General features: G+C 37.4%; 1 protein-coding gene across 9 annotated transcripts in view; it reads right to left on the reverse strand.

Moving 5' to 3' along the window:
- KLHL13 (kelch like family member 13) overlaps nt 1–23,490 on the reverse strand; it is a 69,687-nt gene that overhangs the window by 13,967 nt on the left and 32,230 nt on the right. For 5 of the 9 annotated variants that reach the window (XM_069868064.1, XM_069868061.1, XM_069868063.1 and 2 more), the window contains 3 exons: nt 5,832–5,973; nt 3,439–3,571; nt 3,036–3,232 (listed from right to left, as the gene is read on the reverse strand). In XM_069868064.1, coding sequence (XP_069724165.1) covers nt 3,036–3,232; nt 3,439–3,571; nt 5,832–5,973 — 472 coding nt within the window. Of the gene's footprint in view, nt 1–3,035; nt 3,233–3,438; nt 3,572–5,831; nt 5,974–19,168; nt 19,533–19,764; nt 20,188–20,249; nt 20,334–23,490 lie in introns of those variants that run through there. The other 4 variants (XM_069868060.1, XM_069868059.1, XM_069868066.1 and 1 more) reach the window with 4 other exon arrangements.

The following is a 23,490-nucleotide window of genomic DNA, read 5'->3' on the forward strand; positions in this document are numbered from 1 at the left end:
ACTGATGAACACGACATCAGCAGTTTCCAGTCATGCCTTAATTCTTGGAAAACTTACCTTGTGCTACCTTAATAAATCCCATGAAACTGTACTGCACTCACAGTGCACAAATTCCACCACTCGCCTCAAATCAGGGTACTTGATTAATTATTTTCTTAAACGTTACTTTCCTTGGCAAAAGTACTATTAGCAATTTTATAGTGCACCAGCCTTTGATCTCACACTCCCACAAAACTGAGACAATCTTGCTCCATCCTCAGCTAAACAAGTTCTGGTGACAAGACACCTCAGTATTTGACAATTTACTAGTTGTTACAAAAATGTAAAGCACAGAACCATAGAAGGAATAAAATTTACTTATGCAGATATATGAAAGGTATAGCCAAGACATTAATTTTCAGTGTTTTGAAATATTTTCTTTAATTAGAGTATAACATCCCCTTCCTCATTACACTGATTTTCCCATGAGTGCTGCAATTCACGTGGATAGGGTTCTCATCTTTCTCAGTTTTGTATATTGCTGCTGCTTTTGCAAAAATGTTAGAGTATTCTCCAGCACTCACTATTCCAAAAACAAATTCTAAAAGTAAGATCGCATGTTAGGAAATATTCCGGTGTTTCCCTCAGAGCCTGTTCAGCTGCAGAGCAAAATTTTCAGAGCAATTGGCTACTTGATAGGAAAGGTGTAAATGCAGAACAGAAAAAACATTTACAAGTCAGCTACAACACACACCATTCTCTGAAGGTCTCACTATATTTAATGCGAATTAGGCTGTTACCTGAAGCCTTTGTTTTTCTTTGTAAATATTTCCAATACCCTCTTATGAAGCGACACAGTTACATTATACTTTACATAAACTGACTTCTATAATCTCTCTAATAATGAACTCCCTAGACAATTCAAAGACAATTAAGTACTTGTCTCAGAATTGTTACATCAGGTCTCAGATGCTGCTCTCAGCTAATTTCATTAGAACTAAGCTGAAGACTCGCTCAGAAAACTAATTTAAATTGAAGAAATACTCCCTCAAAAATTAAGCAAAACTAGGATAATAGGGAATAATCTTTATAATAAAGCTAAGATATGGTATCAAAGTAAAAAAAACCCAATCCATTGCTTACCAACTCCTGTTCCTGTTCCAACAAATTCAAAAGTTCATTCAAAATATCTTTATACAAGGATGCTGAGAACATAACTAGGCTAATAGCACAAACTTAGTTTTGTATTTCTTCTACAATTATCAGCTGAACAAGATTATGTTCCCTTAGACATCAATATAAACGAAAGTATTTAAGAGAACCGATACAATAAAGATAATGAATAATGTCTTGTTGATTCTTCCAAAATGTAGTATGAAGCAAGACATTTCTCACTTTAACCAAGACAGTGACTGAGTTAACACCGAAAGTGAAGGAACTTCCAGAAAACAAGCATTTTAAACAATGAAAAAAATTCTTCCAAGCAGCACAATTTAAGATGAAAGAAGCTTTTTTCCCTAAGAAAGCAAAATAAACAAGTAGCTGCTCTATGCCGAAAGGGGAAAAGGCAACATGGTGTCCCTGGGGCTCATCTCCCATCAAAGGGAGCCCACTCTGAATCTCGGATTCAAAGGAACACTAAGACCCTATTCCAAGATGGCATTTATAGAAACATCAGCCCTCCAGACATAGACTGCGTCCTTTTGGAAGGTAAAAAATCCCAGAGCAACAAAACAATAGATGGCATAGGCTTTCAGACTATGAAGATTAATGAAATTTTATCATAACATTCTCAGAGAAGCAGTCTTTAGAAAATATGCTAAAATTAAAAGCAAAACAGTAGTGTTAACACTTCCCTTACGAGATAGATTGCTGCTATTAGCAGCTTGAACTCCACTTGTTGCCATAACTCCCAGTACATCTCTTCTTCACTTGGGAGATCACATTTCTGAGCCTGTACCCTGGGAAGCAACGGGAATACCTGCTTCTCTATTTCTCATTACAGATCATCAGAAAGCTGAATTCCAAATAATATTCTAATTCACTTAGAACACACCGGTTTCCATGTTACAAGTAAAGTTACATTTCTAGTAAGGCATATAAGCAATTTACACTAACATCATAAAATCTTCAGGAATCATTAGAAATAATGCCGTGCCTCACTAGGCAGAATTGCTTTGACAGCACTCTCATTCTGCAGCCCCACAAATTATATGATCCTTACTGTTTGCAGGACAGTTCTATTAATACAAGACAGCAGAGCAAGAACTAGGAAAGGTATTGAACCATCATATATTTGCATTATTTACATACTGCATTTAAGATAGATAACAGTTAACTGCACCCATATTCTAAGATTGCACTGTTTTAACTACAGAAATAAAATGAACATAACTGAAGAATGAGAAACATACGCAGTAAGACTCTGAAACCTCTGATACAAGATTTAAAAAGTAAATGATGTTAAAAAATGAAATCTCTGAAAAGCAACCCAGGCTGACCAAATATGTATGTGAGCTGTGCTTAATAAACAAGATGATTAAACAGAGGAGTGTAAATCCAATGATTTTAACAAAAGGTTGGAGCCAGAAAAATGGGGTTTTTTATGTCACATCTCTTTCCTTATATGTCTTTTCCCACCCATGAAGCCAGTTACCACTTAGCAAGTTGAAACTTTAACAGCTCTCTTGCTTTTGCAAAAGCAACAGTTTGTTTTTAGTAGACAGAACTGCAAAACTGTTTGACGTTCAGCTTGAAGGGAGCATGGCATGGCACAGCCTCAAAACAAAACAGGGCACCAAGTCTGCAAAAGGGAAGTAAAGGAGGAGGAAAAAAGGTTGTCATCCATGCTCCCACTCCCCAAAGACCAGATTCAGGAACTGATATTTTAATCTCTATAATAATTAAAAAACATCAGGGCAACTCTAAACCATAAGACACGTAAGTTTTAGACTTAACTTCGACCACTGCATAGTCATATTTCTTATTAAAAAAGAACGAGCATACAGGGTCTTTGGCTCAATCATGGTAAATGTGAAACAAGTAGTAAGTCTTACCCCAGAGATAAGAAATACTTTACAGAAGTCCAAAACAGGTAAAATCTGCAAAAAACTGGCAGCTTCCAGGGTGTCCTGAAGGTTGTCCATGTTAAGAGAAAGTTTTGCAGTATAAATGAAATCAATTATCTTCTTTAGGCCTATTTTGTTCACACCATGAAGCTTAATGCACATTAAATCTTGTTCCTTCATTCCTCCTGAAAAACATAAGTAGATAATTTTATAGGATCATTGTGATCGGGTTGAAATGATTTCATAAACTTATACAAAATTATACTATAATATCAAAGTCTAATTTAAAAACCCATATGCAACAGTAGCAAAAATACAACTGAACGCATGTCAGCGTCCAAACGATGGTAATTTGGAGATAGCAGTCTGCATTACTTTAACAAAACACCACCTGTGAACATAGCCTTGAAGTAATCACTTGCAGAAGCCATCATTGCTCTGTGAACAGGAAACACTTCATCACCATCTCCTGGAACAAGCGTCACATCACAAAGCAAACCTTCCACCCGCAGTTGGTCAAAACCCTGTAAGAAGAGCATAATGCAAAGCGTCCATTTGATTTTAAGGACAGTAGGAATCTCTTTTGTTTCCCTTATGTAAATATTTACTTTTATTTACACATCCTGTAGTTCCAAAAAGTTACTAAGAAATAATTTGTCATCTTACAACCATTCTCTCTAACACATTCAGCGATAGTTATTTGTTGGAAAACAAACGGAATAATTACTATTTTCCGGAAAAGGCTGAGGAATGCAAAGTACTGCTAATTAAGTTATTTTTCAGGAAGGAGTTTGTTACGTAGGCTTGCACTCCAGCAATTATTCCAGGTAGGGACTGGTATCTTTTCTGGATCTACTTTTCCTGCACACATAGGCATTCTAGGTATGTTTCTGTTCCACATCAGTCTAAAGGCTTTGCAACTCAAGAGGCTGCAAAATCTAAAAAGGGTCTAAAAAGAAAAAAAAGGGTCTAAAAAGAAAGCTGTCACCCGGTCCTATGATTATAACATTTACTATTGAAGTTTACATGGCAAAAACTCAAAAATAAGCTCATTATAAAGTAATCTACAACAGTATCCTAGAGAAGATTTTCCACTAAAAATACGCCCAGGGATACTGGAGGATGGGTGGAATAATCACCGCCTCCACACACTAGAGAAAGGAACATGAAACATTTCCTTCAATCAGGCACGTCCAATGTTTTTCCTAGTACTAACAAGAACTTAAATATTGTCTTTATAGATTTAACATTTAGAGAAGTCTTGGCACCAGCCTCCACGGCTTAAAACTTAAGTTATCTTAAAGAACAGCTGTATTTTTAGAACTGCAGCACTAAGTAGAAATGAACACTCAGATTTGTCACACGGGGAAGTACAGAGTGCAAATGAGAAAATGAGTTATTGGCTCCAATAAATACCAGAAGCCAAACACAGGTTTATAGAAAACCAACATATTTCAATGCCTCAAACAACTTGCCTGTCGTTTCTACAAACATGGGTTTTCTACTACCAGTTCTCCAGCTACAAGGGCTCAAATTTTGAAGGAAAAAAAAATTAAATGAAGAGGAATTAAGCCCTGAACACTTTGATTACAATTCCAAGTATCATCTTTGCTACTGCTACCCTGACGACTAGAGTCTTTCTCTAACAAAGCACAAACTGAGCAAGGCACAATTCTATGTTTGGTGTTTTACAGTTTTGTTCTCCCCATTTCTCTCCTTCACTAAGGATCTTTTAAAGTACAAAATACACAATATAGTTATTTCATAGTTCATAGTCTAAGAAGGTTTTTTTCTGGATAGCAACCAGTTTATAGTCATGCCAGTAACTTGTCATGCACTTTAGCTTTAGCTAGAAAACTCCAAGCACACCAAAGAAACAGTCTCAGAATTATAGTACCTATAAAACCTACTGACATACAGCAGAAAACACTTAGAACAACTTAAATTGCTCCAAAATTTACAAATAAGGGAAAGCTGTGCCCAATCCTTAGAAAGTAAAACAAAAGAATCACTAGCTTCTCTGAATAAAACAAAACATCCATCTCATTTTTGTCCCCAAATTCAGGCAATCTATCTAAAATGACAACAAATTGAGAAAATGAATGGCATTTCTCCAAGGAGTTATGCCACCCAGAGGTTGTCTGCACTCCTGAGAAAGGCTGCACTGGTAGTAGCATAATCTATGGCAAACTGAAACTTGACTCTGACTGGTGTGTAAAAGCCCCAACAGAAACAAGATGATAAAATTTAAATTCCTGAAGCTTCAGAGAAGATAACATTTTTATCCGTCCTACCATTTGGTAAAGCCAGTCCGACCCAGCACAGGGTGTTCGATCACACCTGGAGGGCTCTGCCATCTTAGGGAACTGAAGGAGGAGCACAGAGCTCTCCTCATTACATCCCTAGAGCAGCTTTCACACTGGAGATGGTACTAGTGCTTGCCCAACATAATTACGTGATTATATTCAAGTGAGCTGCTTTGATGCAGCTGTCATTTCATAGTTTATATTACCTCTTAGAAACTGAGAGTGTACAAGGACACAACCCAAGAAAAAAAGGAAGTTTTTTTTTTTCCCCAAGCTGCTGTTACAAGTTGAACCTTTACCACCCAGGAAAAGTTAAAGCCATGCTTGTTTGTGGGCATTGTCAGCACAGCAACTAACATACAATTTTTGAGGCTTTTTAGGAATGGCTGGTCTGATAAAGTCTATTGAGTGGTGACATTATTTAGAGCAGCCTAAATTCTCAGTACAGGTCATTACTCATATAAGAATATTTAATTACCTGTAATACCACAGAACTGTGAGTATTGCTGGTGAAAAATCTCGTGGTCCCTGTCTTCGAAGACTGTAGATGGGCAGACACGCCCATATCGCTGCTACCCAGAGCTACTTTCATATGAGGATCCTCCTCTTCCACCAGTGATCTAAGAAGATTAGAACAGAGAAATCTTAAGACCAAACTCATTTTCATTCAGTGCTTCTGTATTAAAACCACAGACTTCTGGGATGAAAGGTAACAGCATAGAGGCTATAGGTCAAAAATCAGCAGTCAACAGAGCCAGTACCAGCGGTCCCCTTCAGCTACTCTAAGGAAACAAAGTGTTAAGTCTCCAAAACAGCATAACTTCAAAAAATCTAATTTTTGGCTAATAATTTTTCCCTTTTCCTTCCACCCCAACCTTTCCAATTAAAACGCTTGCACACAATTATATTTCTGCGTGCACTTCAATTATTGCAGGATGCTTGCAAGGGTTTCATCCAGATTTCAAAATCAAGTACCTTACCAGATTGCTACAGAAAACTAGAATCGAAACACCAAGTATAACATTAAGTTCAGTGTTTTCATTCTTATGGCTTGCATTATGTTACTCAATTATGAACATCCTAACAGAAAATATACATACTGGAGGTTCTAGCTCTAACCTTAGGCCACCTTTAGAAACACAAAACTAGAAGTCCTTTAGGACATGATATTCGATATTTTACATCTGCAGATAACCACTTCATAATTTTAATTTAAGATCTGTTAGTGTGGTGTTAATACTTATGTTTTTGGTTCCAAGCAATTACTGTCCAAATCTAGATAGGAAGGGCTAATTTTAGATAGAAGAAATTTAGGTTAAAGAATTGCTGCACTATTATTAGCCTCCTATTTTAATCTTGAGATGTAAATTATGTTTACATAAAGAGATATGCATATGAGATTCTAACTACCCTAACCTGTAATTATTATAGAATGTAAATAAATTTCATCTCCAGAAATATTAACAATAACTTGTTCCTGTAATTTCCATGATGTAATGTACTACCTATTAGCACGCAGAGTGCTATAACACATATATACACAATATTAATTAGCAAACATAAGCTGTTAATCCACAGATGACAGCATCTTCATTATTCATAAAGACTTCATGTTTCAGAAAAAGATTCATAGCAGTTTGTCATAATTGCTGCAAGCCTCAGACACAAAAATTTAAATGTGTGGGTAAAAACACTGCTAGTTTCAGAAATTACTATAAATAAGTAACAAGAAGGCGCTTAAATTCCACTCCCCCAAGTTTTGACCAGGATCACAAAGTAAGGCCAAATTTGAAACTTGCTGATGAAAAATAATTTTTATATATTTTCACCCCAAAAGATTTTTGTTTCTTTCTTTAAAAAACATATTTACCCCACCTTCTTTGGGTATGTGGACGATGTGGAGCAGTTTCTGAAACTCACGTGTGCCTTGTTCAAACCCATGAGCACACAAGGTCAGCTATGAAAACATACTCAAAACAAATTGACCATTCCAAGCATACATGGGTTTGAAACAGTATTTGAAACAGATTTTATGCACATAGACAGAACAGATTGTAGGAACAAGAGTACATCTAAATAACTCTGACTTCTAATGTAGCAACTCAGACATCTGAAAAAATTCATAAATGTGGAGGAACTGCAACATGGAAGAATTGTGTCATGTTTATGAAACAGAATTATCTGTATACTTTAAATAAAGTTTTATGCTTAGAAAAGTGCCCTCCAAACTACTTTTGGCATCCATCAAATACATACATCGATGTAACAGCATCAAAGCAGCTGCTAGCTCACAACCCAAAATACTTCTGTTCGCTTGGGAGGAGGGAGGCAGGTTGTGCTTGTTTGTTTTAGTTTTAACACAATCACATCAAAGAAAGAGTCTTAACATAATCTCAAAGGACACCCAGTCTCTAAATCTGTACATGTCTTTCTAAGAAGAAATATCAAATAATGCGGGGAGACTTTTAAGCGTGGGTAGGAAGGAACCACAGAATCAACTAGCATGAATCTGACTGTATTTGCTCTGGAAGGATCTTCCTGAAACGTCAGAGAGCCATTATATGAAGTGGCTTTTAAAAAGACTTCTTCTAAATTCGGAACAAAACAGAACATGTACAGATCAGTTAAAATCACTAGGAAAAGAAACGTACAAGTAAACCAGCTATCATGGCTGTATGGAGTGGGCTTTCTACAACGTTTGCTACATACAACATGCTATTTAATTTCCCAGCAGCCAGCATACTCAGTAAATTTTACAAATGGATTCATTTATTTCAAGAATGGCACTGATCATGGAAGCATTTTTCTAAACTGGCTACATAAATAACTTGGTTTGAGGTTTTCTTCCTACTTTTTGAAATACATCACCTTCTTTACCTACAGCTTAACAGTTCCGGGAAGCCGAGCACCCTCAGCGATTATGCATAAAGTGACATTCAAGAGCTGGTTTTAGCAGAAGTGACAATGCAAGTCAGCAACAACACCTGATGAAAGTACATTGATGCCCTGAATCCCAGCCTTCTGACATTCACCGAGAGGGAAAGAGCATTCCCATAGTGACCAGAAATCATGAGTTTCTCAGTGGCTTTATATCAGTCCCAGCATTTATCTTCACACAACGAGCGAAATCTGGTTTTGTAAGACAAAGCAAAAACACAACAGCTCTCGTGCACAGTGTCAATACCAATACACAAAGAGAGGCAAATCCCAAGCACTAAATCATATAAAATGGCAATAATATAAAATTGCCCTGCAAAAAAATTTAAACTATTCAGAATAAAACCTATGTTTGGGGGCTGTAAAGTGAATATTCAGAAATAACTCTGCCATTCTTCCCCCGTCTCCCCCATGAGACTGGTAACGCGCTTTACATCGGACCAAACCCCAACCAAAACACAGTAAGTGCATCTGTCTTGTCTGGACACTTACCAAAGGCATTATTTACATTCATTAACATAGGCCTGCTAAGCACTATAATTAATGTATAATTAATACAACCATATTGATTTTTTCAACTTTATTGCAAGTACAGTGTATCAGAATTAAACATGCTAGCAAAGAAGAAAGCTAATTCATTTTCTAATTAATTTTATTGTTCTGATCAATAGAAATCATTAAACAAGTGCAGCAGTAGCATTTTTAACCAGGGTTACAAAAAAAAAGCTGGAGGAGACAGCTAAAAGTAGAATAACACGTAGTGATAATTCACACCAAGTTCTCTAAATGCTGGTATTAACACCACCTTCTATGCCTACACTTGATCTGGAGGGTGTTGAACATTACAGCGTTAAGAACAGGGGAATGCTGGAGTTGAATGCGAGATGAATATTAAGATTGCAATAGCAAGGCACAGGAGCTACCTGACTCTGCAACTTCTGAGAAGCACTGGCCAGCAGTTCAGAGAAAGGCACGTGCATTTCTCATGACTCCAACTTAATCCTCCACTTTCAACTGGTATTTTTGTAGCAATAAAATAAGGGGTGTGCATTATATGGATATTAACTATATATCTTAAGTTTCTAACTTCCAGCTAATGTTGAAGGAAGATATCTTTGCTTTTTGCCATTAAAAAGATGTAAAAGTTTTCTTTCTGTAGATGATTGCCCACTAGATTTGCTTCCATTTATTTTCTCTCTAAAAATATTAATCTTTTTCACCTAGTAAAAGGCACCTGAACACACTCTCTGACAACCTGTGCAATTAGCAGTTACTTTAGAATTAGGAAGAAGACTGTAAGCAAATGCTCAAGAGTCTCGCCAAGCTACTGTGAAGAAGCTACATTGACTTTTTGCATTTGCAGGGGTGGTTGGGTTGGGTGATTCACAGCACAGGCAAAGTAAAACCATAGCTAAGCATCAACTCTGCTGGAGAAAATAAAGTTCAAACTGAACAATTCAGTAGCGTTATTTCATATTATATTGATTTGAAAGATAAAAGCCACTGAACTTGTAAGTAACTCAATGGGTTTTCACGAGTTTCCAGGTTTAATTGCTAGTACCTGCACACAGAGAAGTGGCATGAGGAAATGTCTAGACTGGCACACACATCAGGAAACTTTGTATTTCAGAATACTAAATATGCAATCTGAAAACATACAGACTGACCTAAGTATTTACATAACTTCTACCCATTACTTCTCTCAATTCTGCATGCCATCTCTCTAGATTCAATGCAGTGAATTATGGAAACTGCGAGCTGCCTTAAAAGGAGAAACAAATACGTGCACAGGAGAAGAACCACTGACACTGTGAGCAGGACAGGACACAAGTCCCTGTAGACAGGCCAAGAACATGAAGCTTACTCAAACCTTAGTTGAAGGATTGCCGCAACATAACTGTCCAACTCTCTAGTGTAATAGCTATTTCTACCTTCCTTCAAAATATGCCTTGAGTGTTAGAACTTTCTAGCAAATACTGATAAATATTTTTTAACTATATGGACTTAGAAAATAATTCTCAAAGGCAAAATGTTTTCTAAATCCCTTTGCAAATATTAAACCATTTAAACAGCAGGGGCATCGAAGAGACCAATGATAAGCAGGGATCTGTGGAAACTAAGACAAGTTTTCCTATCAACTGAAATAAGGGGCATGGTTTAGTGTTTGATAGGAATGGTTGGACTCGATGATCCGGTGGGTCTCTTCCAACCTGGTTATTCTATGATTCTATGATTCAAGTCTGGCATTGCCATTTTGTGTATCACTGGGTGGCAGGACTGAAATAAACCTATGTGGTGTTACGATGTTTCCTTCAGAAGTAGCTGAACTCATTCTGATGTACCAGAAACAAGGCAACTATAATATTATTGGGAATTTGTTCATTTACATCAGTAAACCACTGATCTCTTGAAATTATCAGAGCATACTGCACAGTCTTTGAAAACAAGCAAGGAGATCAGCCTACAGCTACAGATATTTTAGAGTGCATGTTCTCCGATTTATTTAAAACCCACAGTCTTTACATAACTCAGTAAAAGCTTGCCAAAGCCATATTGGCCAGACAGTGAATTCTTAATTTGGTGAGTTCAATAGCTTGTTTTTTGAAAGGATTATAACCTTATTTTCTCTGTCAAATTACCATTCAATGAACCATGACTGCAAGTGTTCTGGTCACCGGTAAATGGCATCTCCAACAATCACTCCTGGCATGTGCCAGGATCTGGTATTTATCAGCAAACAAAGAATCAGATTTCAGGTTTATTTTCAGATATTCTTATTACAAGAAAAATCTTTACTGTTTTATGATCTATCAAAAAAATCTGGTATCCTGTACATGCAGCTAATGAGCTATTAATGAAAAGGACAGTGAAACACAATGAAAATTTCGTTCACTATTAAATATAGAGAAATTCTTTACTTTGTATGCATAATCTGCCAAAAAGTATTTTAGTATGCCTCGCTTGCCAAAAAATAATTTAAGTATTGACTATCTTACTGTCTTCCCATTATGAACAGATGTTCCAGCTTCATGAGTAATGAATTTAGGAATTCCCCAAATTACATGGCCACCTAGGAGCTCAATAAGCATAACTGATATGACAGCATTGTGTAAAAAAATCTCATAATGTTTCTATTAAGAAAGTCAAATATTAAGATAATATAGATGAACAAATTACACAATCATGGCATTTCACATTTCTTCCATTCTGTAACTTCTACCTATACAATTTCAGGAAATCCTTTATTCTGGTTTAATGCTGTTTACTTGAAAGGGGCCAGAACAAGCAGAAGTCTGCAAACCTTTACCTCAAGTGAATTAACACTGCTTTCTAACTACCGTGGATGCAGTTTTCAAAAGCTGCTGCAGCAGCTAGTGCAGAATAATGCTCACCTTCAGCAATGTTTATGATGTTTATATTTGAATACCTCACTTTTTACACTTGACCTTGTCTATAGGTTAGAAGGACAGCAACAACAGAACATTTGACCATTTGTTTAGTAACTTGATACTGAGCTCTTCTAAATCTCCACTCCAGAAGAAAAGCATAAAATGAAGCTTATTGTTTCTTAAATTAAAAAACAAACAGATATCCCTATATCTATTTTCCACCTTTCCTGTTAACTAATGGTGTTCTGTTAAAGCAGAAGAGAAAACCAGGCTCAACATAGAAAGAGCAAACCAGTGAGAAGTGGCATTTTACTTCCACATACTTTTCATGCTGCTCTGTTCAAGAGCAGCAGGAGAGGAGGATTTGGGGTTTTGCAACCCCAAAAATCAGCAGAGAAGGACTAAGATCATTTCTGGACACACGCAGCAAGCAGAGGCAGGTAGGTCTCCAACGTCAACTTCTGTTCCGACACAGTTACAGCACGAGATGCTCACTGTAATGACCAGCTTAAGGTGTGTACAGGGGAAATTAAGTACAGAAGCAATGTAGCCTTAGCAGCTCTGCAAGCAAAATCACCAAAGATACCAAGGCCATGAGGGGATTATCATCCCCAAGCAGACTGAAAGGACAGGGACACTGAGAACTTTGTTCTAATCAGAGTCAGGCTCAAGAAAACCTGCTTACACTCTCTAGATGTTCTAGAAGCAAAGTTCTAGAGACTTGTGCACAAAAGTCAAGGTTTGGGGTTTTTTTTTGAAAATACAGTCAAGTCACTTGGGACTTCAACACACACTTGATCACCAGCTGGACAAAAAGTTTCTGCCCAAGCACACAAGCTCACGATGTCAACAAAGCAAGCTACTTGAAACACTCATATTGAAGGTAAGATCACTGTTCCCAAAACCAGTGGATCTGTGTGACAAGGAGGACAACACAGAAATGATGATACTTCCAACATGGCTTGAACATTTTTGTATCTCTTCAAAATAAGGCCACACCGTGACCAAAGCCAGCACAAAATTAGGTCCCACTACACCAGCACACGAGGACTGAGACATATCAACTGTTTTGGTGCCATCTGCCAAGGATACGCACATAGAAAATATTCTCCTCAAAATTCCTTCTTAAACAACTAGACTATCAGAGGTCTCAAGCTGTTTGAAGCATAATTACAGCCCACTGGTTAATTCCAATTTGTTTTCCACAAAAACAAAGCAATATTTGGTTCAGGCATTGCTATAAAGCTTTTGTTCCTAACAGTATTTAGTCTCTCTGGGATCCTTAGATCACATCCACATTTTTCTGTTTGACAAAGGGTTTACATTCATTGAGCCATTTGTAGCTTAAATTCGCAAACTCAGATTGTTTAATGATGCAGAATTAGAAACAGCTCTCTAATGACTTTTTGCCAGAGTTGGTGTTAGTCTATTGATTCCTACGATTAAAAACAGAAAAATGCAAAGTGAAGGCATATGCTTTGGAGCTTTTCTACAGAAGCAGAACTACCTTATTTCCTTGACATTCAAAAAGGTAAAAAATAGTCTCTCAAAGGTTTCACAGTTCAGGCTGGACTGATGCTGCACAGCCTATTCTCTGCCCTTTTCCCTCTAGTGTTGAAAGAGCAAGTCATAGTTCTAGCAAGGCAGCTTAATATGTCTTGCACATTACACATGGAAAACATTTCGCATGCACCAGCGGGTTACAGTTCTACCTGATGTGCCTTTAAATTTAGTTTTTGTGCATAATGGAATTAAGTTTACAGAACAGTTCCTTAGAGACCAAAACCTACAGATGTCTAAATTGGCACCTGCACATTTGAGATACAACCGCAGAATATACATCCCACTGTATTCCTGTAACAGATTAAGGAGCAACTCCTTTCCAAAGTATTGGGTACTTTTTCCCTACATGCAGCACAAAATAATTTCGATAGCTTAAAAGCCACCAAAAAAAGTACACAAGAGTCTGAGTTTGGTAATTTACCCCTTCTCTTTCTGCTGCCTATGTCTGCTCTACCATCCCTACTGCTGTGTCACTTCTCACAGTTGTTTTAGCATCCCTTTATTACAAATCTGCTGGGCAGAATGTAGGGGGGCATTAGTTACTTTAAATCTTAAACTGTTTTCCCCCTATATGAGAAAGAATTTAAATCTAAGCATGTCAGAAAGCAAGTGTGGGTGACTTGTCCATCCCATGAAAAAACATATTTTGCAACTTAGATATTGTAATGATCTCAGTCACTGCCAGACAAAATCTTTTAGCAGTAACACCTATGTGCTCTTCCACTCCAGTGTTATAGCTACACATTATTACATGACATTCCCACTATTACCATTTAGAACAAGAGACTATTATTTTAAAAGCCCAATATTCACCAAGTACTTAATGAAAATCCAAAGGTATCTCCATCCAAGTTTCAAAGGAAAACGCTACATAACACTACAAAAGCCAGTGAGTAGAAAGTGGGCAACATTTTTCCACAGTAACAAGGAAATAAATGGCAAAAATGACAAACTGGTAGAACTGACATTCTGGCAGAACAGACAAACATATTCAAGACAATCCAATAAAGATGCTTTAGCATGTCACAACATAATGTCAATATTGCAACATGACACTGTATAAGGAAAATGTTATTTTTGAGGACCCGAAAGCCACACCATCCCCTGCAGAGGTCTGCCCAGAAAAACTGCTAGCACTGTGAAACTTCATGTTAACCAGGTATTATTTTTCCCCGTTTTCACCAGTTTATTACTGCAATGAAATTTCACATTCTGAATTTATAATCATCCACTGAAATACTTTTTCTTTTTAAACAATGGGTAAGATTAACAACACCAATGAGAACTCTACCTATAAAACAGCTGGAATTAAAGCAGTCTTCTTTTTATAAGCCCCTTCTATTCCCCATGCACCCAATTCATCTCTATACATGCACAGTTGTGTTAATTTGACAAATATTTCACACTGACTTTCAACTGTTAAAATCTGAAATATCTAGGAAGTAACTGCTTAAACTAGAAATGTTGTCAAAGAAAGGCAAGTCCGTTTTGGTGTGAATACCATGTAGCTTGTCAAATACACAAAAGCCCAACAAAAGGGTTTACTTATTTACTACAATGACCAATGAAGACAACAGAGACACATAAGGTGGTCTCAGAAAAATGCCTAATACTGATGGTCTGGTGAATCATGCATATACACCTTTTCCCATTTAAGTTTATTTCATTGTATAGCATAAATTCAAAGAGCTCATTGAAGAGCAAATCTTTTGAAAGATGACACAAAAGCATTAACCTATATAAGCAGCTAAACCTAACACTGGTTACTCCAGAGTATTAAGAATTTATTCTACTTTTCAGCACAGTAACTGATTTCCATTACTACAAAACATTTACTGTTGGACAAATTTCACAATCACATGGTTCAGGATAGACACTGATAGTAATATATTCGGAATATCACGTTAGTTTATTTCTCCTAATATTAGTCTGTTATTTATGGGTATATCCACATGCAAACGATAATTGCCATTTAAAATATCAACACACTGTTCCATATAAAAGGACAGAAGGCACTAAGTTTACAAACAGATTATTCTGCATTACAAATTGTTTAGATTTTACTTATTCTTAAAAATGGCACGTTGGAGACTAAAAACACTTAACTATTTAACATTTCAGAAAATAACAAGCAATCATTCTCAAATGACACAGGCCTACAGTATAAAGCCTGAGTCAGTATTTTGGTAAATAGTACTTCTGCATGGTTGAATTCTTTGTAGACGTCCTTTACAGTAATTTAATCTCCAGAGTTTCCACAAATACTTTTTCCATTCATGTTAATGGAAGACAGGTACAACTTTGGAAAGCAATATAAATTACATTACTAGTGTCAATAAGAAGGAATTCTCCTTTTAGTTCTTAATGTCTGAGATGACACTACCCAAGAACAATAATTAGATGCATATTCCTTTACTGTTCTATCTTACCAAATTCTGAACTGCTCCTCTCCCCCTCTGAAGCAGTACTTCAATTCTTAACCTCTGCTTATGTCAGTTGCCATTTGTCATTTGTTTTTAATATATGGCCATAGATACATATCTACCATGCCATGAAATGCCACTTCTTGGGCTCAGTATTATTCACTTTCTCCTCTCCTCTGATCCGCTTCTTGAAACTGCTCACCTGCCCACATCATATATTAAGTCTGTCCCCACACAACTGCAAATATGAATTATTTCACTAGCGGAACATAAACTTGCTGTAACAGCTTTCACACTCATTTTGACAAAAGGAATCTATATTTTAAAGCCCAAAGCCATAAGTGTCATGAAAGAAAACGTAAAGCAGCTTGACAAAGGCATGCACATGCACACAGATCTGCACATTCTTGACTCATGCACTAAGCCAGGCTGCATTACACCTACACACACTGGTCACACGCCAATGCTCCAATTCTAATGGTATCTAATTTCCCTATGCAATGTCTCTGGATCTGTCCACCAGAGACTCTGGATCAGTTCCACTAGAAGCCAGGGGATGTCTGGCTGCATTTCCCTTCAGAAGGATCCCTTGTCCTTTGCATAACATGAAAAGTTACCTCTTGCAGTTAGGATATCCTAAAAAAATTCACAATAAATAACTAGGGGGAAACAAAGCCACCAGCCAAGAGGCAGTGATTCACTGCTGCTCCTTCCCACCGCCAGGAAAGTGATACCAGACCCAGCAAAACTCGCAGACTTTCCAGCAGCAGAACCATGCTCTCTCCTACAAACTCATCAGCTCAACTTCAGTAGATCCTTTATTTCATGCACTACCAGACCATGAGTTGCCCAAGGCAGAGAACTCTCTGGGACGAGCTTTTTGTGCTTATTCCCCATCTTGGGAACTACTGCAAACTTTTCCAGCAGACACACAACTAAATCACCCCATTTTAAGGTGGTACTCTGTACGTAGATGCCCGATTCATCCAAGAAGCCAAGTGTGCTCTTAACAGCCAGTGTCAGCACCTCAATCCAGGGAAACTAAGGCAGAGTTCAGGCATCGGGTACACAGACCAAATAGAACACTAATAAAATCTATGTGCCCTGACAATCAGTTTAACCACTAGATAAGTTACTCATAAATCATAAGCAGGATGAAGCTTTTAAAGGCAAGGTCAACCTTGCCTTTACTAGAAAAACCTGAGAAATTGGAATTTCATTTGAAGAACCAAAAAAATAAAAAGAAAAGAAAATCACCTTTCAGACCTCGCTACTTTACATTCCAAATTACAATACGAACCTATTTTATAATATTAAGGTGTGATGTATTAAAGGCTTTAAAAGCACGATTACACCTTTGTATACTCTAGATTTGAAATATCGAGTATATAAGTGTTCATTGTGAATTCAGGAGGTTTATGGTCACTTACTTTACATCAATACATGTTCTGTTTCACACATCACTTCCTCCTGAATCTTTTACTTGAAACATAAGCTTTTTGCCGGTGTGCAGAGTACTAATTATGAAAGAAAACTTAAAAATGAATGCAAAAAAACATCAGATCACTTAGAACACTGGCAAACTTACTGTAATCTCTGCAAAGAAAATAATTAATTCCATCACATATTTTACTGGTCAACTTAAACTATAAGGGGTTTTTAATCAGTTGATGTATATTGCCTAATCAAAAAGGTGCCATCTTGTAATGTTTCTCATTTCTTATAAAAAAAGTAAATCTGACATTAAAATCATTCATTTAAGAGTCCTGTTAACAGAAGGACTGTGTGCCAGTGAAGAAATATCTCCATAAACACCGAAATATATTGATTCATTATAAAAAATATGATTAAGGCTGCTGATCACATTTCTCATGCTCCAGATAAACTCAGCATCATATAGTTAAGCATGATCACTAAAGCTGTTCACATACTTTCAACATACTGAGATAATCATCTACATGATCCCCATCATAAAAGCCGGAGCATACACAGAGCTAGATTAGCAATTTAAAGGCAACGCACAAAAGAAATGCTCAGTTTCAGCAGCAGATACATCACACTGGGGGCTATTTTTCTTGCATTTAAGAAGTACTATAGCTAAAACCACCCAAAAACATAACATACAACACTAAAGACATTGTTTCCCTGGAAGGGGTTCAAAAGCCTCAGAACTCTTCTTTTATCATTATACTTTCTTTGTATTTAGCCGTATTTTTTACAAAGTAAAAATGAGTAGGAATTTATTGGAAACAGCTTATTTCTGGTAGCCTTAAACATATTTGATGTATCTATTGAATGAAAAGGCTGAAGCACTTCCATGAAAAATGAATGTTAAAATCAGAGCGTGCACAGCACAGGTTCCATGCAGCCAGGTCAGCTCCTTGAACCCCAGCCTTTCTGACCAAGAACAATAGTGACCATGCACACAGCACTGTATTGTTTCAGCCCCACTGCTTATCAATACAATTCTCAGCCAAAAAAACCAGAAAAAGACATTTAGAGGACCTGTAAAATACCTATTTCTTACAGCAGGTCCCTATAGCAGCTGGCACAAAAAGACAATACACGCTTAAAAGTACTAACATTGTAGATATTAGGCTGGAATACTGTTGATAAGTAGTATAATAAGTAACGGCCTTTACAGTAATATCCAGATAGGGAAGTCATCTACACTGCTATGCATGCATTTTAAAGCAACTCATCCTCAGTTTCAAAAGAGCTGCTTCCTTAAATAAAGGCAGAAGCAACTCAGAACCCTATGCTCAGTTTTATTTCACAGAGGGGAAAAAAAAATCCACCTGTATAAGCTAACACAGAACTCTCGACAACAAAGGTGAACAAAAGCTCCATCAAAATTCGGCAAGACAAAGGCATATTGCTTCCATGTGTATTAAAATATTCTTTCATGTGAAACTACTTCACGTGGACAAACTGCATAACTATAGAAGTATTCAGATATGAATGATTTATATTTACGTTTTAAGCTTTTATTGTAACTTTTTACAAAGACATTCAATTTCTGTTAGGCTAAGACTTTCAAGAGTAAAACAGTACTGAAGCAGAATGATTTCTTTTAGACAAGAACTTAGACAACAAAAGTGCAGGACAATACAGCAGGTGATTCCATGTTTAATTTCCCAGTGAAACAGTCAGGAGGAGGAAACATCAGCATATATAGTACAAAGAAAGCCTGCCCGAAAGCTTAACTCATCAATTCAGTATCAGCTCTACAAATTAACAGCAACACAAACTTTTCAAATGAAAACATACGATATCATTACAAATTTGGCTTAATCCGCACAATTTCTCCACGTTTCAACAAAGAGGGGAAGACTCGACACAACATCCATCATGAAACATCCAGGATAAAATCTAGGGGGTCTACATACAAAACAAGGTAAAATTCTGAGTGCCAATGTCATTTAATACATAACAGGGTATTTTGCCACAGGGTAGTCTCACAAAAGCAATCCCACCTTATTAACCTCATTTCTCTCACTTACATGTATGCTGGAGAAAGTGGCGATGACCTGGATGTTTTAAGCACAGGAACTGGGAATTTCCAGATAGCAGGAGAGCTCGTTTTCCATTTCAATGGCATGTTGTCACCACGGTACTACAATAACAGCAAACAGCGTTTCCATAACAGACTACCAACTAGGACTTCCATTCCACACACTACTGACACAGCAGTGGCTGCTGCTAAGAACAAGGAAATGATTCTGCCAATGCCCTTAAACCGATGCTTCCAATCTGTAAAACAGGGCTGCAAGGCATCTCCTTTTAAATCCTGCTGTCCCCTAAAGCAATATGATGATTCTAGCCTTCTAACTCAACAATAGTGCCACCTCGTTAGGGAAGCGCTGACTGCAGTATATGCTTAAAAAAATAAAAAAGACAGACTGCACTGTGCACACCAGCACAATGCAGCTTTATTTAATAAAAGCAGCTAATTTTTAAAAAACTGTTTCTGATGCTATTGTTCTACCTTAGCAGGGACACTGCAGCACTATACAACATTCTCTTCCTATTAACCTCATTTCTGACCAATGGAAGCAGAAAAAAAAAATGGGTTTCATACGAAAATGAAACAACGTACCTACTCAGAATACACTTGTCATCCTCTGAACATTCTTCTTTTGAGCTGCAACAATACAAATGGGATATAAATCTCAGCATAGCCTTAGGCCACCGCTAATAGAGATCAGTGACTAAATTCAGCAGCCTGTTTTCCTTCTGTGCAAGCTCTGACCAAACAATACAAGAATGCCATTATGGAAAAAGCCCATTGCAAAAATCAGTCCTTCTAATCCATAGCTAGGAAGACAAAATAAAGAATAAATCGCTGCAGGTTTCTGCATGCTCTTCTAATAGCTTCTGGTTCAGGATGCTCTCATTTTCCTATTCTCATTTCCAAGGAGGATGAGCAAAATCTCATGCATTTTACAATATGCTATGTGAACACAAATAATCACTCTGTCTTCTGCAGTAGAAAAGCAGAGTAGCAGCACACTGTTAATAGCAGTCCTTGTAGGGACGCTATCAACAACCTAATTTTGAACGCCCCCCCCACCAGCAGCTCACAAATTGCCTGAAGAACTGATGAAGCAGACGGTCACGCAGGTGTCCATCAGGGACCACTCTGCAACTCCATGCTCTGCTTGGTGACCTCCCAGGGATGATGACAGGGGGAGCTTAGAGGCAAGCTATTAACAAGGGAACGGAGAATCTAACAACGTATTGTGCATAAGCAGAGCGGGTTTCCAGGGAAAAGAGGGCAGAGCTTCAATGGTATTGACTCCCATGCAAGGAAAAAAAAAAGAAAAATTAAAAAAAAAAACACTTTTAATGCGTTATCGCAGTAGATACCACTGTTTGAAGATGTTTACATATCTCAGAATAGTCTTTGTACAGCATGACTATTTTTCTGTTCATCAAGATAGCTTAATCCTATCACAAACAAGGCAACACACTTGTCACGCTACTCAGCAATAAAGAATAGAGCCAGGAGTAGAATTTCTATAAATGTAAACATTTTAAAAGCACGTAAGGACACTCTGATAGCTTTCTTTGTAATGGTGAAACGTACATTAAGTTTATTTTTGGCATGAAACCACTGGGGAATAATTACTACTTCTGATCATTATTATTGAAAATGTTTGCTCAAAATAGTTTGGGGTATTTAAAGCTGTTAACATTAACCACAGACAAGGAACTAAAATTAGCCAGGATGATCAGAGCTGAGGACTGATTCAAAAACAGATGCACCTATTTGACAAACAATTAAGGAGTTGTCTCCCACTTCTTTGAAGAAGTTCTAAATTACACATTAGGAGCATTAACATAGGCAACAAATGAAACCTGAATGCTGAACAGATATTCACTGTGTAGGACAGTGCTTATATGCTATAAAGATTAAGAAACACTAGCCCTGCAGAGAGCAAGTAGGGAGCCTTAGCATAAAGAAGTCTTACTTTCAGTAGAATTTATGCATTTACATGGTAACAGCCATGCTTGTCTGCAGGCACTCAAAATAGCACATGTAGTCTTATACATATAGACAGCACCAGACTACTAGATCGTGCCTTATCTGCACTGAGGACCTAAAAGTTAAGTTTGAAGAGATGGTGGATAACAACTACTACAACCACAAAGAAAAACATCACTTTTTAATTCCTACATTCAATTTTTCTTTCGCATTTGCCATCACACAAACTGTCTTGAAATACAGTAAGCAAATGCTGCTATTCCCTTCCTCACGTTGAGTGCACAGCCAGTGCAGCCAACTGGCAACCGCTTTTACAGCCTGTATCTCCCTGCTCTGCAACCCCAAATTGCTGATCATGCCTTTTACTTATTAACAGCAGCATTACTAATATAAAACAATGAGTCTAAGGACAATCCATGGGCCACTTTTTCAAATACCCTTTTGACCAGTAAAATAAAAGCCAACTCGAACCATGCAGTCATTCCCACACACTGACCGGCATTTAAGTCAATTAATGCACATACAAAAAGCAGAGCTACTTCTCACTTCTGACTCCAATGAGATCATTCAGTATAGAGGGCAGCACTAGTGCTGAAATACCTACTCTCTGTTGGGTGCTTCTATTCCCATTTCTTTTTCATTTAATTTACATGTAGCCTAATTGAAACCTTTAGAGAAAACCCAGTAGCAGTAAACTTAAAAGAAAAAAAAATAAAAATTAAGTGCATGAATGCCAAGCACTGCCCAACTTCATCCCCTCCTAATGGCCAGCGCACACTACTGGATAAAATGACCAATGTGCAAAATACAGAATTACCAGGTACTCTAAAAATAGGCAAATGCTTTTAATTTGCAAAAGAAGCAGCACATGAGAAATGAATCATCTATCCGCACATAAGGAGAAAAAAAAAAATCAAGTCCCATTTTCTTCCAGACAGTCACAGAACAGTTGCATATTCCCAGGGAAACGATTATATAAATGTATTCTACACTTTACATGCGCTATTCCTAAAACAACAGAAAAATCACAGTATATTATTCCATTCTTTTAAGAAAGACTTCAAACTAACAGTTCAGTTACACATTTAGGAACACAGGAAAAATAACCTGATCTTCTCGAGTGCATTGTACCCACCAATTGTACTACATTTTCTGTTCTCACATTAAATGGTTTTGCCACTCCTCCCCAAATTAACTGGTACCGAAGGCCAAAAAGCAGCATTCTTCTGTGAAGAATCCTCCTTGCAGAGGAAGCAGTTATTCCTAGACAAGTGCAGACCAAACTGCACAGATTAAACAGCTTCTTGGGACCACTCAAGGGGCTCGTTTTCTGTATTTTTCTCAGAGCGAGTTCATGTTCAAGATTAAAAGCATCTACCATTAATAACTTATTATCGGAGTCTCTTATGTATCTTTTGTTCTGTACACAAAAGATGAAAGAGGAACTCTTTGGGTTTTAAGCAATTATTTCCACACCAGTATTTCCAAAGCTGCACTGAGCAGACTAACAAAGTAACTGACGTGGCATCAAGCACTTCTGCAGAAAACTCCTCCACGAAGCAAGTGAACAGGTGGCATAATAAGAAAAAAAGTAAATAAAAAGACCCAAACTGCCATTTTACAGCCCTGAGCTATTAGCAAGGCCAGCAGCTATTGACTGAGGCTGTACAGCAGTGCAGCTCTGATCCCACAAAAAGAAGGTACATCAAAGTGTGCTTAACAGAGCAAAGTATTTATCCCTCTTCCTCCAGCCCCCACCCCAAATCCTTCTTCACTATTCACCAACAAGCAAGATGTGGCCTCAAATGAGAATAAGCATGCAGCACCACACTCTGCGAATACATGAACAAGTCACACACAGAATCACCCCTTGCAAGCGTGCTGATCACAGAATCTTTTCTTCTGCAAGCCATCCCTGATCTTCAGGGTAGGAATACAGCCAAAACAGATTCCCTTGTGATTCTCTTCCTTTTCCTTGTGATATTCTCCTCCTTCCTTTGTAGAACTCTAACACTAAGCTGCTATCACATGGTTTCACACATACTGACTGTCAATACTTATATCTTTGCTGCCTTTTACCTGCATTATAAAATACAAGTTCTCCTCTTACAACCTAGTATGCATGCATTTCTGGGGCATGTACACATCCAATAAAACTTCTGAACTGCGTGTACATTTCCCACAAGACTTCCCTTCATGGCTGTTCAAAGAAGAAAAAGTCACAGGCAGAAATACGTATCAGAGCCCAGTGGCAACATAAAACTACACTAGTCTGAATATATTTATTCTTAGCCCTGGAATGCCACATGATTTTTCATATGAAAACTAAGCAGAGTA

The sequence above is a fragment of the Phaenicophaeus curvirostris genome, chromosome 13, assembly GCF_032191515.1.
Source record: "Phaenicophaeus curvirostris isolate KB17595 chromosome 13, BPBGC_Pcur_1.0, whole genome shotgun sequence".
In the NCBI taxonomy this organism is placed as follows: Eukaryota; Metazoa; Chordata; class Aves; order Cuculiformes; family Cuculidae; genus Phaenicophaeus; species Phaenicophaeus curvirostris.